Source organism: Actinia tenebrosa, unplaced genomic scaffold, assembly GCF_029948245.1.
Source record: "Actinia tenebrosa isolate PJP-AT-01 unplaced genomic scaffold, QUT_ActTen_1.0 PGA_scaffold6__47_contigs__length_16458017, whole genome shotgun sequence".
In the NCBI taxonomy this organism is placed as follows: domain Eukaryota; kingdom Metazoa; phylum Cnidaria; class Anthozoa; order Actiniaria; family Actiniidae; genus Actinia; species Actinia tenebrosa.
In genome coordinates, this window is record NW_028292583.1 from 12804030 (window position 1) to 12817341 (window position 13312).

The 13312-nt window shown below is 38.8% G+C and overlaps 1 protein-coding gene across 2 annotated transcripts; it reads left to right on the forward strand.

Moving 5' to 3' along the window:
• The first annotated feature begins 276 nt into the window (after positions 1-276).
• On the forward strand, positions 277-12626 carry LOC116286498 (DNA polymerase delta catalytic subunit). 2 transcript variants are annotated; one of them, XM_089039325.1, is made up of 22 exons: positions 277-627; positions 2720-2952; positions 3437-3634; positions 3736-3913; positions 4392-4624; positions 4887-5243; positions 5528-5719; positions 5789-5880; positions 6433-6543; positions 6870-6983; positions 7067-7112; positions 7430-7531; positions 8185-8280; positions 8903-9040; positions 9410-9511; positions 9718-9788; positions 10060-10212; positions 10286-10388; positions 10483-10696; positions 11457-11570; positions 11654-11807; positions 12171-12626. In XM_089039325.1, the coding sequence occupies exons 1-22, from the start codon at positions 372-374 to the stop codon at positions 12265-12267; spliced, it is 3354 nt and encodes a 1117-aa protein (XP_088895451.1). In that variant the 5' UTR covers positions 277-371; the 3' UTR covers positions 12268-12626. The 2 variants fall into 2 exon arrangements, with proteins under 2 accessions (XP_088895451.1, XP_031548890.1); XM_031693030.2 differs by having other exon boundaries at positions 10483-10615.
• Positions 12627-13312: the final 686 nt, after the last annotated feature.

Below are 13312 nucleotides of genomic sequence, written 5' to 3' on the forward strand. Positions count from 1 at the left end.
AATAATGGGAGTTTCTTATATAGCGCATTTCAAATACCTCTACAATTTACATTTATGTAGTTCATTCATGCCTTGGGTTTTGGGTTTAAATACTCCATTTTACATACAGTTCCGTTCCGAGCCGAGGCTGAAATTCCGCGCATGATAAAAAATAAAGCCAAAAGGTGCGCACAGGGTCCAAACGGTGCGTAAAACTATGTTATGGGTTTCCTGTGTCACAAATGCGCGTCAGCAATATTAAGTCAGCGGTTATTTCCATTAATCCTTTGAGTTTCCCGCCATTTTCGATTAGCAAAACATTCTAATTTCCATCCTAAGTGAAGTAGTCCATATTACAGCTACGATTGTGGATATTATCGTTTGAAGTCCAAATGGATAATAGCCAGAAGCGTAAGGTAGACTTCGATGAAGCCAGCTCGTCTAAACGATCTCGTAATGACGATGATTTCAAGGGAGTTCAACCAAGTCGATTCGAAAATGAACTTGCATCGCTTCAAGACACTGATACGACAAAGGATAGCAATAGAGGCAATCCTAAAGCAAAATGGAAAAGACCCCCTGTACCTAGTATAGACCCTAAACAGGATTCTATTGTCTTCCAACAACTTGATGTGGAAAATTACGTTGGTAAGAAAAAATCAAGTTAAAAAAGAACTAACATTTAATACCACTAATTAACATTGGAATACATTCTTATTAGAAGTGTACAAATTTTTTTATTTTAATTTATTGTTAGATACGAGGAAAGAGGACAAAGAGATAGGGTTTGTGTTACGTTTTTGGGCTGTTTTTCCAAAGTTGTACGTCATTTTTCCACCAAATGCGTGAGAACTAACCTTATGAGTTACAAACAAGGTGGTGTTTAGTGTTGCATTGGCCATGTGTCAGCACATCAGCTTTGATTGCAGTTTGTAATTGAATTGCAAATAGCAAGTTTTCTATATCATTCTACTTTTAAAATATCACCCATTTAGGGGAAAAACCTTTGACTAATTCTTATAAAGAGGGTTTAATTGAATTTGGCTTTCATTTTGACTGTGAAATAAATTTAAAGAAGGCGTTTTGTAGATATAGTGTGGTTTTCATAAGGTAATCATGTTTGCTGTCAAAAAAACAAGGTTGCGTTCAGTAGAAGATCTAGTAAGGAATTCAGGGCTGGCAGGAAAAAACCCTGAATCGGAACAAGTAAGATATGTTGGTTTCCTCTGCTAATGCACTGTTTCTCACTGCTGTAGTCATGGGTTTCATATAGTAAGTTGGTCTTGCCATCACGTGTGAGTAGAGTTGTTTGTTAGGAAATGTAGGATGGCATAGCTGCCGTGCACTCGCATACCATCTCTAGGATTTTGGGTTCAATTCCTAGACTTGGTTTCACTTCCAGAATACGTCTCTCCCTTGATTCAAGGGTTCCTTCTCACAAAACCTAACGAGCTAAATTCCAATTTGAACTGTGATTTAGCTATGACTTGACTTTGATCAGCTCAGAGGTTGTTTTAGAGTTCGTCCTGTGAGTTAGCCATGCCCTGACTTAGATCAGCCTAGAGGTTGTTTCAGGGTTCTATCTGTGAGTTAGTCATGCCCTGACTTAGATCAGCCCAGAGGTTGTTTCAGGGTTCAATCTGTGAGTTAGCCATGCCCTGACTTAGATCAGCGCAGAGGTTGTTTCAGGGTTCTATCTGTGAGTTAGTCATGCCCTGACTTAGATCAGCCCAGAGGTTGTTTTAGAGTTCGTTCTGTGAGTTAGCCGTGCCCTGACTTAGATCAGCCTAGAGGTTGTTTCAGGGTTTGATCTGTAAGTTATCCATGTGCCCTGACTTAGATCAGCCCAGCGGATTTTGTTGCATATCAAAAAAAATTTGAAGATTCTGAAGGTTTAACAGTAATTGGGTTAATAAATATTTTGGTAATGTTTTTTTTCCTTGCTGAAAAGGAACTCTTTTATGTGTCAGCTAATATCAATAGTTAATTAAGTAGCTGCCAAAAACGCTGAAATGTTTATGAGAATTGTTTTTCCTAGCTATCTACTTCCTCATCGCAGTTCTTCGACTTAATAGCATGCTTTAAATTTGCTCAACGTTTGTTGAAAATATCATACAATCAAGCTTCATAATCATATTGATTCATTGAAACCACGTTGCCAGCGAAAGCATTTGTTGTTTTTTTTCACTTCTGGGGTCTCGGGTTCAATTTTTGGACTTGCCATCGCATGTAATTAGAGTTCGTTAGGTCTTTTCCTTTATTCTTGATTTTTCTTGTTTTTTTTTTCCCCCTGAATTCTCCAGTTTTCATCCCTTCACAAAACCCAACAAGCCAAATTTCAATTTGATCTGAGAGTTAGCTGTGCCATGACTTAAGGCTGGTTTAGACAGTACGATTTTTGCCTACAACTATCGTATACAACACGCTCGCATCTGTCGTAGGCGAGTTGTAGGCTTGATTTACACGCTACAACTTGAGTTGTAGGATGGCGCAAGCCTGTTGTATACGATAGTTGTAGGCGAAAATCATACCGTCTAAACCGGCCTTTAGATCAGCCCATGAATTGTCTCAGGGTTTGATTTATAAGTTAGCTTTGCCATGACATAGATCAGCCCAGAGATTGTTTCAGGGTTTGATTTATGTGTTAGCAGTGCCCTAACTTAGATCAGCTCAAAGGGTGTTACAGAGTATCAATATAAAATTAACTATTTTTTGGACTATATTACTTTTTATCTGGCAGGTTCTCCAATGGCTGGTATGCCAGGATCAAAAGTTGGTCCAGTACCAATCATCCGTATGTTTGGCGTTACCATGGAAGGTAACAGCGTCCTCTGCCACATCCATGGGTTCGTGCCGTACCTCTTCGTACCAGCACCTCCAGGATTCACAGAGGACCAGTGTGACATGTTTAGAGATGCGCTCAATAGAACAGTATTGTGTGATATGAGATCCAACAAGGATAATGTTTCACAGGTGAGTAAGGGGAATTCGCCGTAGGTTTTCTCAGTCGAGGGCAATAATTTAGCTTCCATAAAAAAGACTCATTACTTCAAATCAAGTTTTATGGCTTTAAATAAATGTCATCCTTTCCATTTTCCATGATGCTGGAAGAGACCAGAAATGTTCTGCTCATTAAACAAAGTATTTTTCCCTCTACGCCTTGGCTACTCTTGTTTTGCAAAGCCAAAGATGACGCCCAGCTTGAAAGATCTCTCTGGGATACCTGTGTCAGCATAAGCACATGGAAAAATGTCATTTTATTTGATCATTTGGTTATGAATAAATCAATCTTTGAAAAACAACCAAAGCTTGTAATTAAAAATGGACCATTCATAACAAGATTGGTGATGGGGGGTGGGGTGGGGTTAGTACAAATTATGAAACGGTGGGAGGGAGCGTGGGTCATTTAGTAAAAGGTTAGTCCATATTATTTACAGGGTATAATTCTTTCACCCAGGCTGTTCTTGCAGTTGACTGTGTGATAAAAGAGAGCATCTATGGTTTTCATGGTAACAAGAAGATCCCATTCCTGCGCGTTACTGTGGCATTACAAAAGCTAATTGCACCCTGTAAGAGAATTCTTGAATGTGGATTCAAGTTTGGATCATATCCCGAGCGAGGCTACTCAACGTATGAAAGTAACATTGACTTTGAGGTAAGGCCAACTTACTAAAAACATTACTAGTCCCACTTATCTTCCCCAGCTCCCTGAACAAGGATGCATTTATAAAATGTAAATTTTTTTTCAATTAACAGGTTCGTTACATGGTTGATTCTGATGTTGTTGGGTGCAATTGGATTGAAGTGCCTGCTGGGAAGTACAGGGTCCGTGCGCCGCACATGACTTCATGTGTCAGTGATGAAAAGCCCACATCTCGATGTCAAATTGAGATTGATGTGGCCTGGGATGAGATTACCAGTCATCCTCCAGAAGGTATCACTAGCCATTATTCATTAGTCCAACCTCTTTGCATTTGATAGACCTTTTTCAAACTCCAAAATACCACTATGTTCCTTGATTATAGACTCATTTACTCAGGGTTAACCTCACATCAGTGTCTAAATATTCACAAATACCAATAGTAAGATAAGGAATGCACGACTTCAAGAATATGAACACTTTGAAAATCCACAGACCTTAAGTGCAACACTTGAATATTCTGCACAAAGCCGAGACTAACCTGAGCAACCAGGAACTCGAAACTGGAGTATTTCATTGCCATGTTCCACAATTTCATTCCATCCAATTTTATACTTTTATTCAACCAATATCTGATTCTGTCCCATCTCATTCCATTGCATCCCATTCTATTATTTCCTTTTGTCCATTCAATCAACCTAATCCATCCAGTTTTTTTCCCTGCCTTATTCTTCCCATCTCATCCCATTATTTATTTCATTTTTTTCTAAAGGTGAATGGTCCAAGATTGCTCCTGTCCGTATTCTCAGCTTCGATATTGAGTGTGCAGGCCGTAAGGGAGTTTTCCCAGAGCCAGAAAAAGACCCTGTCATTCAGATAGCCAACATGGTCGTACGGCAAGGAGAGAAAGATCCATTCATTAGAAATGTGTATACCCTTGGTGGCTGTTCTCCTATTGTTGGTTCTCATGTGATGTCGTTTGATAAGGAAGCTGAACTTCTAAAGGTAAATTGAAACTGTAATTAGAACTGTTCCCTTTTGTTCTAGCTTGGGAACCAATATTTTTGTCCCTCATGCCTTATATGGTGTCGTGAGATAGTGAAAAATGGTGCATTGTTGTTTAGCTTGGGTACAAACTTCAATCGTGTTCTGTTGTGTGTACCCAGGCTAGACCACAATGCATTATGTTTATCAAATGCAGTATTCAGTCATAAAACTAATCAACTAACTTCATCGTTTTTTTCTGCATTTTTTCTAATTGAACCAGAGTTGGAGTGAGTTTGTACAAGAAGTAGACCCAGATTTAATCACCGGTTATAATATCGTCAATTTCGATTTGCCGTACTTGATAAACAGAGCAGCAACCCTCAAGGTCAGCACCTTCCCTTTTCTTGGACGAATAACAGAGGATAGAAGCACCATAACCACTACCACATTTCAGTCCAAGGCGTACGGAAAGCGAGAGAATAAAGTCATCAACATTGCTGGAAGAATTCAGTTTGATTTACTTCATATTCTGCTGCGTGAATACAAGCTGAGGTCATATACTCTCAATGCTGTCAGTTTTCACTTCTTGCAAGAGCAGAAGGAAGATGTACAGCATAATATCATATCTGATCTTCAGGTAGGGTACAGGGTCATTCCACTAATTATCCCCTCTTCAATTTATCTGCAAATTCCTTGATCTTTCTATTCATACTTGCATTCTTCATTCTTTCCTTGCTTGCTTTATCCCTTTCTTCCAACCTTTCTTCCCTTCATCTGTTTCTCATACTATCCCTTTCTTGCTTCTTTCCTTACTTCTGAAACCCTTTCTTTCCTTCCTTCTTTCCTTCCTTCCTTCCTTCCTTCCTTCCTTCCATCCTTATTCACCATATCTTACTAATTTTAACATCATGATTTTCTTAGCATGGCAATGACCAGACTCGTCGTAGACTAGCCATATACTGTATGAAGGATGCCATCTTACCTCTGCGGCTTCTCGATAAACTAATGTGCGTTATTAACTACATGGAGATGGCTCGTGTGACTGGTGTTCCCTTCAGCTACCTGCTCTCTCGTGGTCAGCAGATTAAAGTCATCTCTCAGCTTCTGAGAAAGGTAGGTTCAAGAAAAATGGCTAAGATAGGAGTTGATTGTTGATTATTCACTTTCATGTCTCATTCACAGACCAAAGAACAAGATCTCCTGATTCCAGCCCATAAAGTAGATGCAGGAGAAGAATCGTATGAGGGAGCTACTGTTATCGAACCCAATAGAGGGTATGCTCCAAAAAAAATATGGAAGTTAGAGTGGATGGGTGAAGGAAGGGATGGATTGACTGGTGGAGGGATGAGTGGATGCATGGATGGACAGATGGATGGACAGATGGATGGATGCATGGATGGTTGGATGCATGGATGGATGCATGGATGGACAGATGGATGGATGCATGGATGGTTGGATGCATGGATGGATGCATGGATGGACAGATGGATAGATGGATGGATGGATGGTTGGATGCATGGATGGATGCATGGATGGACAGATGGATGGATGCATGGATGAATGGATTGACTGGTGGAGGGATGAGTGGATGCATGGATGGACAGATGGATGGATGGATGAATGGATGCATGGATGGATGCATGGATGGACAGATGGATGGATGGATGGTTGGATGCATGGATGGATGCATGGATGGACAGATGGATGGGTGAATGAATGAGGAACAGATAAACAGATGAATTTAATGCAGTGAACAATGGATGGAAGGAGGGATGGACGAAGGTATCGATGGATGAATCAACATCTTCACCCTATTGTACTTTCAGGTATTACAGTGTCCCCATAGCAACTCTTGATTTCTCTTCACTATATCCGTCAATCATGATGGCTCACAACCTGTGCTACACATCCCTACTTCATCCTTCACAAGTAAAAGAGTAAGTTAAAAATGGAGAGTTTTATATTCCCTAATAGTTTAGGTACAGACTCTCTGCCTCGATAGCAATGCTTTACCATTCCAGCAATGTCATTCTCTTGAGAATAAGATTCTTTGTTTGGGTTGTTTCATATTCAATCATGTGACTATACATGTGCAGCCATTAAACAAAGAACTGATACTCTAGGGAATGACATTTGAGCTCAAATGTGAAACCATTATGCTCAAGGTAAACAGATGTACTAGAGAAACTTTATAAAAATGTAAATTTGTTGACTAAAGTAAAAAAAAAGTATATTACAGTAGCTTTTTCATATGTTTATTTAGTATGCCACCAGACCAGTTCATCAAGACACCATCTGGTAACTACTTTGTGAAGAGTTCTATCAGGAAAGGTCTCTTGCCAGAAATCCTTGAACATCTGCTGTCGGCAAGAAAAAAGTATGTGCCATTCATGAGTGCTTACAGAGCAGATTTTCTAGGACCGTAAAAAACTTTATTACATGTTAAATTTTTGTTTGCAGGGCAAAAGCAGACTTGAAGAAGGAAACAGATCCATTCAAAAAGAAGGTTGTCATTATTTTCTTGTTATTTTTGTTCTTTCTTTGATTTGGTGAACTGTACTTAATCTGTGACCTTTGTTAAAACGTAAAATGCTAACTTCTGGGACTCACTCAGCTGATATTAGTCTTTGGATCTTATTATCTGCTCCAAATGGTGGTCAAACACTGACTACCATGTGCTGTCAGCCAGAAAGAATGCTATTGAAAACTTGTGATTCAGCTGATGAACATCCCACATGAGAAATGTGTTTGCATCTTAACACAGGAAACCAACCATCCTCTTGTATTTCCAAAAGATTTGTCTTAACAGTGATTGTCTTGCAGGTGTTGGATGGACGTCAGCTGGCTTTGAAGATCAGTGCCAATTCTGTGTATGGTTTTACTGGTGCACAGGTCGGCAAGCTCCCATGTCTGGAAATCTCACAGGTATGTGTTGACTTTGATGGAGCATAGCAGATTGAGCAAATAGTGTGACAGCCTTATTACCTCCTGACATGATGAGCAATGATGATGGTTATGGTGGTGATGATGATTGTTGACTTAGACATGCCATGACATACTGTCAGATCAGTAATGATGAAAAGGTAAATTATACACCGTGAAAAGATGAAAAAACTTACTGACGTTTCGGACGCTAGTCCTTCGTCGGTTACTCCGACGAAGGACTAGCGTCCGAAACGTCAGTAAGTTTTTTCATCTTTTCACGGTGTATAATTTACCTTTTCATCATTACTGTTTCATTAGAAACACCGACGCAGCTCACACTAGTTTTTAGCTAGTTATATCTTTTTATTACTGTCAGATCATTTTCTTTAGCTGACTAGTGATTTCACTCCCTATGTTTAGTTTATCACTTGTCATGCAAAAACATTACCTTGTTTCCTATATATACTACAACATTGCTGCTGTAAAACCACTGCAAGCCACTGTACTGGGTGTCACTGCTCAGGCATTGGTTCTTATTTGTTGCACTTCTAACCTGGCAGCAATACTCTGCTACAGATTCTCATGGGTGATTGTGAACAGTGAATTTGAATCACAATTTTGTTTTGACAGACATTTTTGTGTTTTCTTGTTAGAGTGTGACAGCTTTTGGTAGAATGATGATCGAAAGAACAAGAGAACTTGTTGAAGACAAGTATAAAATTGCAAATGGCTACAAATATGATGCCAAGGTAGCTATAATACCAGTTTTAACCGGTTTGACAGGTTATATTAATACCTCAAACAAGTTCAATTCCCTGACTTGGTGTCATATATAATTATGTGACTTGATTTTGTTGTTGGTTCTCTCCTTTGCTTCAAGTTTTTTTCTCATTTTTTCCTCCCTCCACAAAAATCAACATATCAAACATTGAGTGTCATATTTCCCTGTGTCTGTTGTCTGTGAGGCAGACCCACTAGTTCCCGTATCCTTCATCGCATCGTCCCCGTATCCTTCCTCAGTTTTCGAGTTTTTTTTTTTCTTTTCTTTTCTTCTTCAAAAATGTTCATGTCGAATTTGTTATAAAACGGCGGCCTTTTTGTTTGCCGCTTTTCCACGCGATTCAAATATGGAAATATTGATCATACCATGTATGGAGTGAGCTTTCTCTACTCCAACTTCGACACTAACATATAGAGTAAAGCTTGATATGCAAAAATCAAATCAATCTTGGGAGATGTTCTCAATAAGGTTAACCTCTTGTCCTTATACCTTGTTTGGCACTATAATGTGAATAATTTGGTTATAATATTGAGTCCTACAATGTATGTAAGTCATTCTATTATCTAACCTGTTTTAAACCTGTTTAACAGGTTATCTATGGAGATACAGATTCAGTCATGGTTCGTTTTGGGGTTGATACTGTAGCAGAAAGTATGGAACTTGGTAACGAAGCTGCTCAATATGTATCTGGGCACTTTGTTTCTCCAATCAAACTGGAATTCGAGAAGGTAAGTTGGGAACAAACAAGGGTAGAGGCTGTCTCAGAATAGAATGAAGTAGCCAAATCAAGCACCCTACTGATGTTGGCCTTGTTAGATTCATTATTCTTAACAAAGGAATAATCCTCAAAGGAAGAACATGTGATGGGAATGATACAAATAGCTTTAACTCTGCTTAAAAAGAATAGTTTTCTCAATTGACATTTTGGATGTTGGCTATTCTTTACTTCAATAACGGACTAATGTCCAAAACATCAATTATTCACACACCAATGCAGCCAAACTGGTTTACTAAATAGTTTTCGTATGGAATACCTTGTGATTTAAAAGTGGAAAATTTGCACCATCTCAAGCAGACTATATTGATGCCTTTATCAGGTTTATTTTCCATACTTGCTGATCAACAAGAAGAGATATGCAGGGCTGTACTTCACTAAAGCAGACAAGCATGACAAGATGGATTGTAAAGGAATCGAAACTGTAAGTACAATCAAACCCAGAACAAGTTGGGGCCTAACGAGTCCACTGTCTGAAACAACCTCTGAGCTGATCATCTAAATCAGGGCAGGCAGGCTAACTTAGATATTGAAGCCTTTTTTCATAAACTATTGTTTAAACAAGTAAAGAGGGAACATGGTTATGCTTCGTTACATGAAACGTTTGATGATCTCTTTTTTTCTTTGCAGGTGCGGCGTGATAACTGTCCTCTGGTGTCTAACCTCATTGGTTCTTGCCTGAAGAAGCTCTTGATTGGCAGGTAAGTACAGACTCGTACCGAGTCCTTTCTCTTATTGATCTCACGCTGTGGTTGACGGGAAGGATTTAGTGAGTTCAAGGGAAGGAAGGAAGAGAAAAGCGAAGCAACATCACTTTTTCTCTGTCCTTTCCAAAAGCCTTCGCGCGCAATAACTAAATGTGAGCTACGCATAGCATAGCTCCAGAGGTTCAAAAATGCCCCGTCCGTCCCCTCCCTCGGAAAAGATTTGATTATTTCGTATAGTTTCTCACTCTTTCTCTCTCTCTTCCAGGGATCCCCAAGGTGCAATAGAATACACCAAACAAATCATCTCAGATTTGTTATGCAATCGTATCGATATCTCACAACTCGTTATCACTAAAGAGCTCACCAAAACTGGAGACGAATACGCAGCCAAGCAGGCACATTCTGAACTAGCTGCAAGGTACGTTGGTTTACTCCACCAGGTTTTTACTGCATTCTACAGCCGTTTCAATTCTCGTTTCGTTTCATCTTAGGATGCGTAAGCGAGACCCTGGCTCTGCCCCCAAGCTGGGTGATCGAGTACCGTACGTCATCATTGCTGGATCTAAAGGAGCAAAAGCTTATGAAAAGGCTGAGGTGAGACGACACAACTGACTGGCGTGACCGACCGACTGATTGATTGATTGATTGATTGATTGATTGATTGATTGATTGATTGATTATCTTGCAGGACCCCATATATGTACTAGAGAACAACGTCCCAATAGACACACAGTATTACCTGGAGAATCAACTGTCCAAACCGTTACTGAGAATATTTGAACCAATACTTGGAGAAGCCAAGGCAGCCTCTGTGTTATTAAGTATGTATATAACGATGGTGATGGTGATGTTGGTCATGGTAACAGATGATGGTGATGATGCTGATGATGGTGTTGATGAAGGTACATGATGATACATGATGATGATACATGATGATGATGATACATGATGATGATACATGATGATGATACATGATGATAATGATACATGATGATGATGCATGAAGATACATGATGATGATGATACATGATGATACATGATAATGATACATGATGACGATACATGATGATGCATGATGATGATGCATTATTATACATGATGATGATGATACATGGTGATGATGATGATGCATGATGATGATACATGATGATGATACATGATGATGATGATGATGCATGATGATGATACATGATGATGATACATGATGATGATACATGATACATGATGATGATACATGATGATGATACATGATGATGATGATACATGATGATACATGATGATACATGATGACGATACATGATGATAATGATACATGATGATGATACATGAAGATACATGATGATGATGATACATGATACATGATAATGATACATGATGACGATACATGATGATGATGCATGATGATGATACATGATGACGATACATGATGATGATACATGATGATGCATGATGATACATGGTGATGATGATGATGCATGATGATGATACATGATGATGATGCATGATGATGATACATGATGATGCATGATGATGATACATGATACATGATGATGATACATGGTGATGATACATGATGATGATGATGATGATACATGGTGATGTAATGGTGATGATATATTTTCCATGTTCTGTTATCTGATATAAGTTCACTTGCTTCATCAGAGGGAGAACACACACGCACCAAGACAATAGTCACATCTACCGTCGGAAAACTCTCCATGTTTACCAAGAAGCGAAGTACTTGTATTGGATGCAAGAGTAGCTTGGACGACGAAAGTAAGACACGCTAAATATTGCTAGGACTTTTCATTTCATATATTATCGCTTGGTTCGCATCATTAAAAGAAATATCTTTGCAGATGCTGCTGTTTGCAAGCACTGCAAGACTCGTGAATCAGACCTTTACCAGAAAGAAGTTGGCCACCTCAAGACCTTGGAAGAAAGATTTGCCAGGTTATGGACACAATGTCAGAACTGTACGGGAAGTTTACACCAAGATGTACTCTGCACAAGGTATGTGAAGCCTCCTCTTCTTCTTCCTCCTCTTTCTCCCTCGCCCCCTTCCTTTCCATATGTGTTTCTTATTACTTTCCTCCATCTATTTCTCATCCAGCGTCTCCCTTCTCTGCAGCTTCCTTCTCTTCTCGCCTTTCTTTGCTTCCTCCTTCTTTCTCCCTCTTCCATTTCATTTTCCATTTTCTCTTCCTTCCCTTCTGTTCCTTCCTTCCCTTCTGTTCCTTCCTTCCCTTACCCTATCTTCTCCTCCTCCTCTTCAATCCCATCAACTCTGCTTTACTTTTTAAACAAAAATATTTCAATCGTATTCAGTCATATATCGTATCTTTCATTTTAACATTTTGCCTTTCATTTTCCTAGTCGTGACTGCCCAATCTTCTACATGAGAACAAAAGTACAAAAGGACCTCTTGAATCAAGACAAACTCGTCAGTCGTTTTGGCGTATTTGAGTGGTAAACAAGACAACGTTACCACACCGTTGTACTGCTTGGGAAAGAATGTCCAGCGATGAAAAATATCTGGCGACTTCGTATAGTGAATGGGTTGAAAATATCTGAAGAAACTGCTTAGGAAAATGCGTTAGAAATAAACACATGTTCTGTGCACACAACGCGCTAAAATTCATCATTCTTGTATACATAAAAGAAACGACAAAAACTCACATCTTAAAGCAAGCTATGGCAGCTTTCAATTTAATATTCCTTTCTTTGATTTTATTTTTACACCAAGGTATGTTCTGTCGTAGTGTAGTTGTGAAAAAGTTGGGATGTCTTTTGACGTAGTTTGGTATGAAAATAAAATATTTTGGTCGCACATTCTTTTGTTCTTTTTTCATTTTTCTTACTAGATACAAGTTCTAAAATCTGTTGCAACTTTATTAGAATAGTCTTATGAAGGGTGCAAAAGAGCGATTCTTCTGTGTTTTTTCCAAGGCAACGCATGATCGCTGAATGACTTATTTCGCGCGCGCGCGCAAAAAAAGAGCGTTTACAACGCGTATCAATCCCCTTTCAATCAATAAGAAGCTCAAGTATTTTTAGAAATAAAAGTAGTCTCAAAAAGTCCTAAAATTGCTTTTCCACCTTGTGTAGTAATTAGAGTCCTCTTTACAAAAAATATATCCAAAAGGATGACGCATTAAAATCTCTTTTTTCTTTACTTTCGATTCGCCAAGAATTTTTCCTCGCCCCAGCTCACCCCTTCTCTAAAGGAACAAGAAAATAAAATGAATGAAGTTCTAGTCGATAATTTCCCTAAATTTCGTAGGGGAAAATCTTCTAAAAAGCGTAAAATCAAGCACAAATGTACCGAGGACGAGTGAGTAGCATTTTTAAAGATTTTTGATTACATTTTGTTGTAAAAATGATGTAAAACTAAGTTTTTATTTTTCAAACTTGCTTTACGCCATCTGCATTCAGACTGTCAAATGTCAACACAAGTTCATCTGATGTATTGATAAACCGCTGAAAATTTTGTAAAACAAAGGAAAAGAGATATGTTT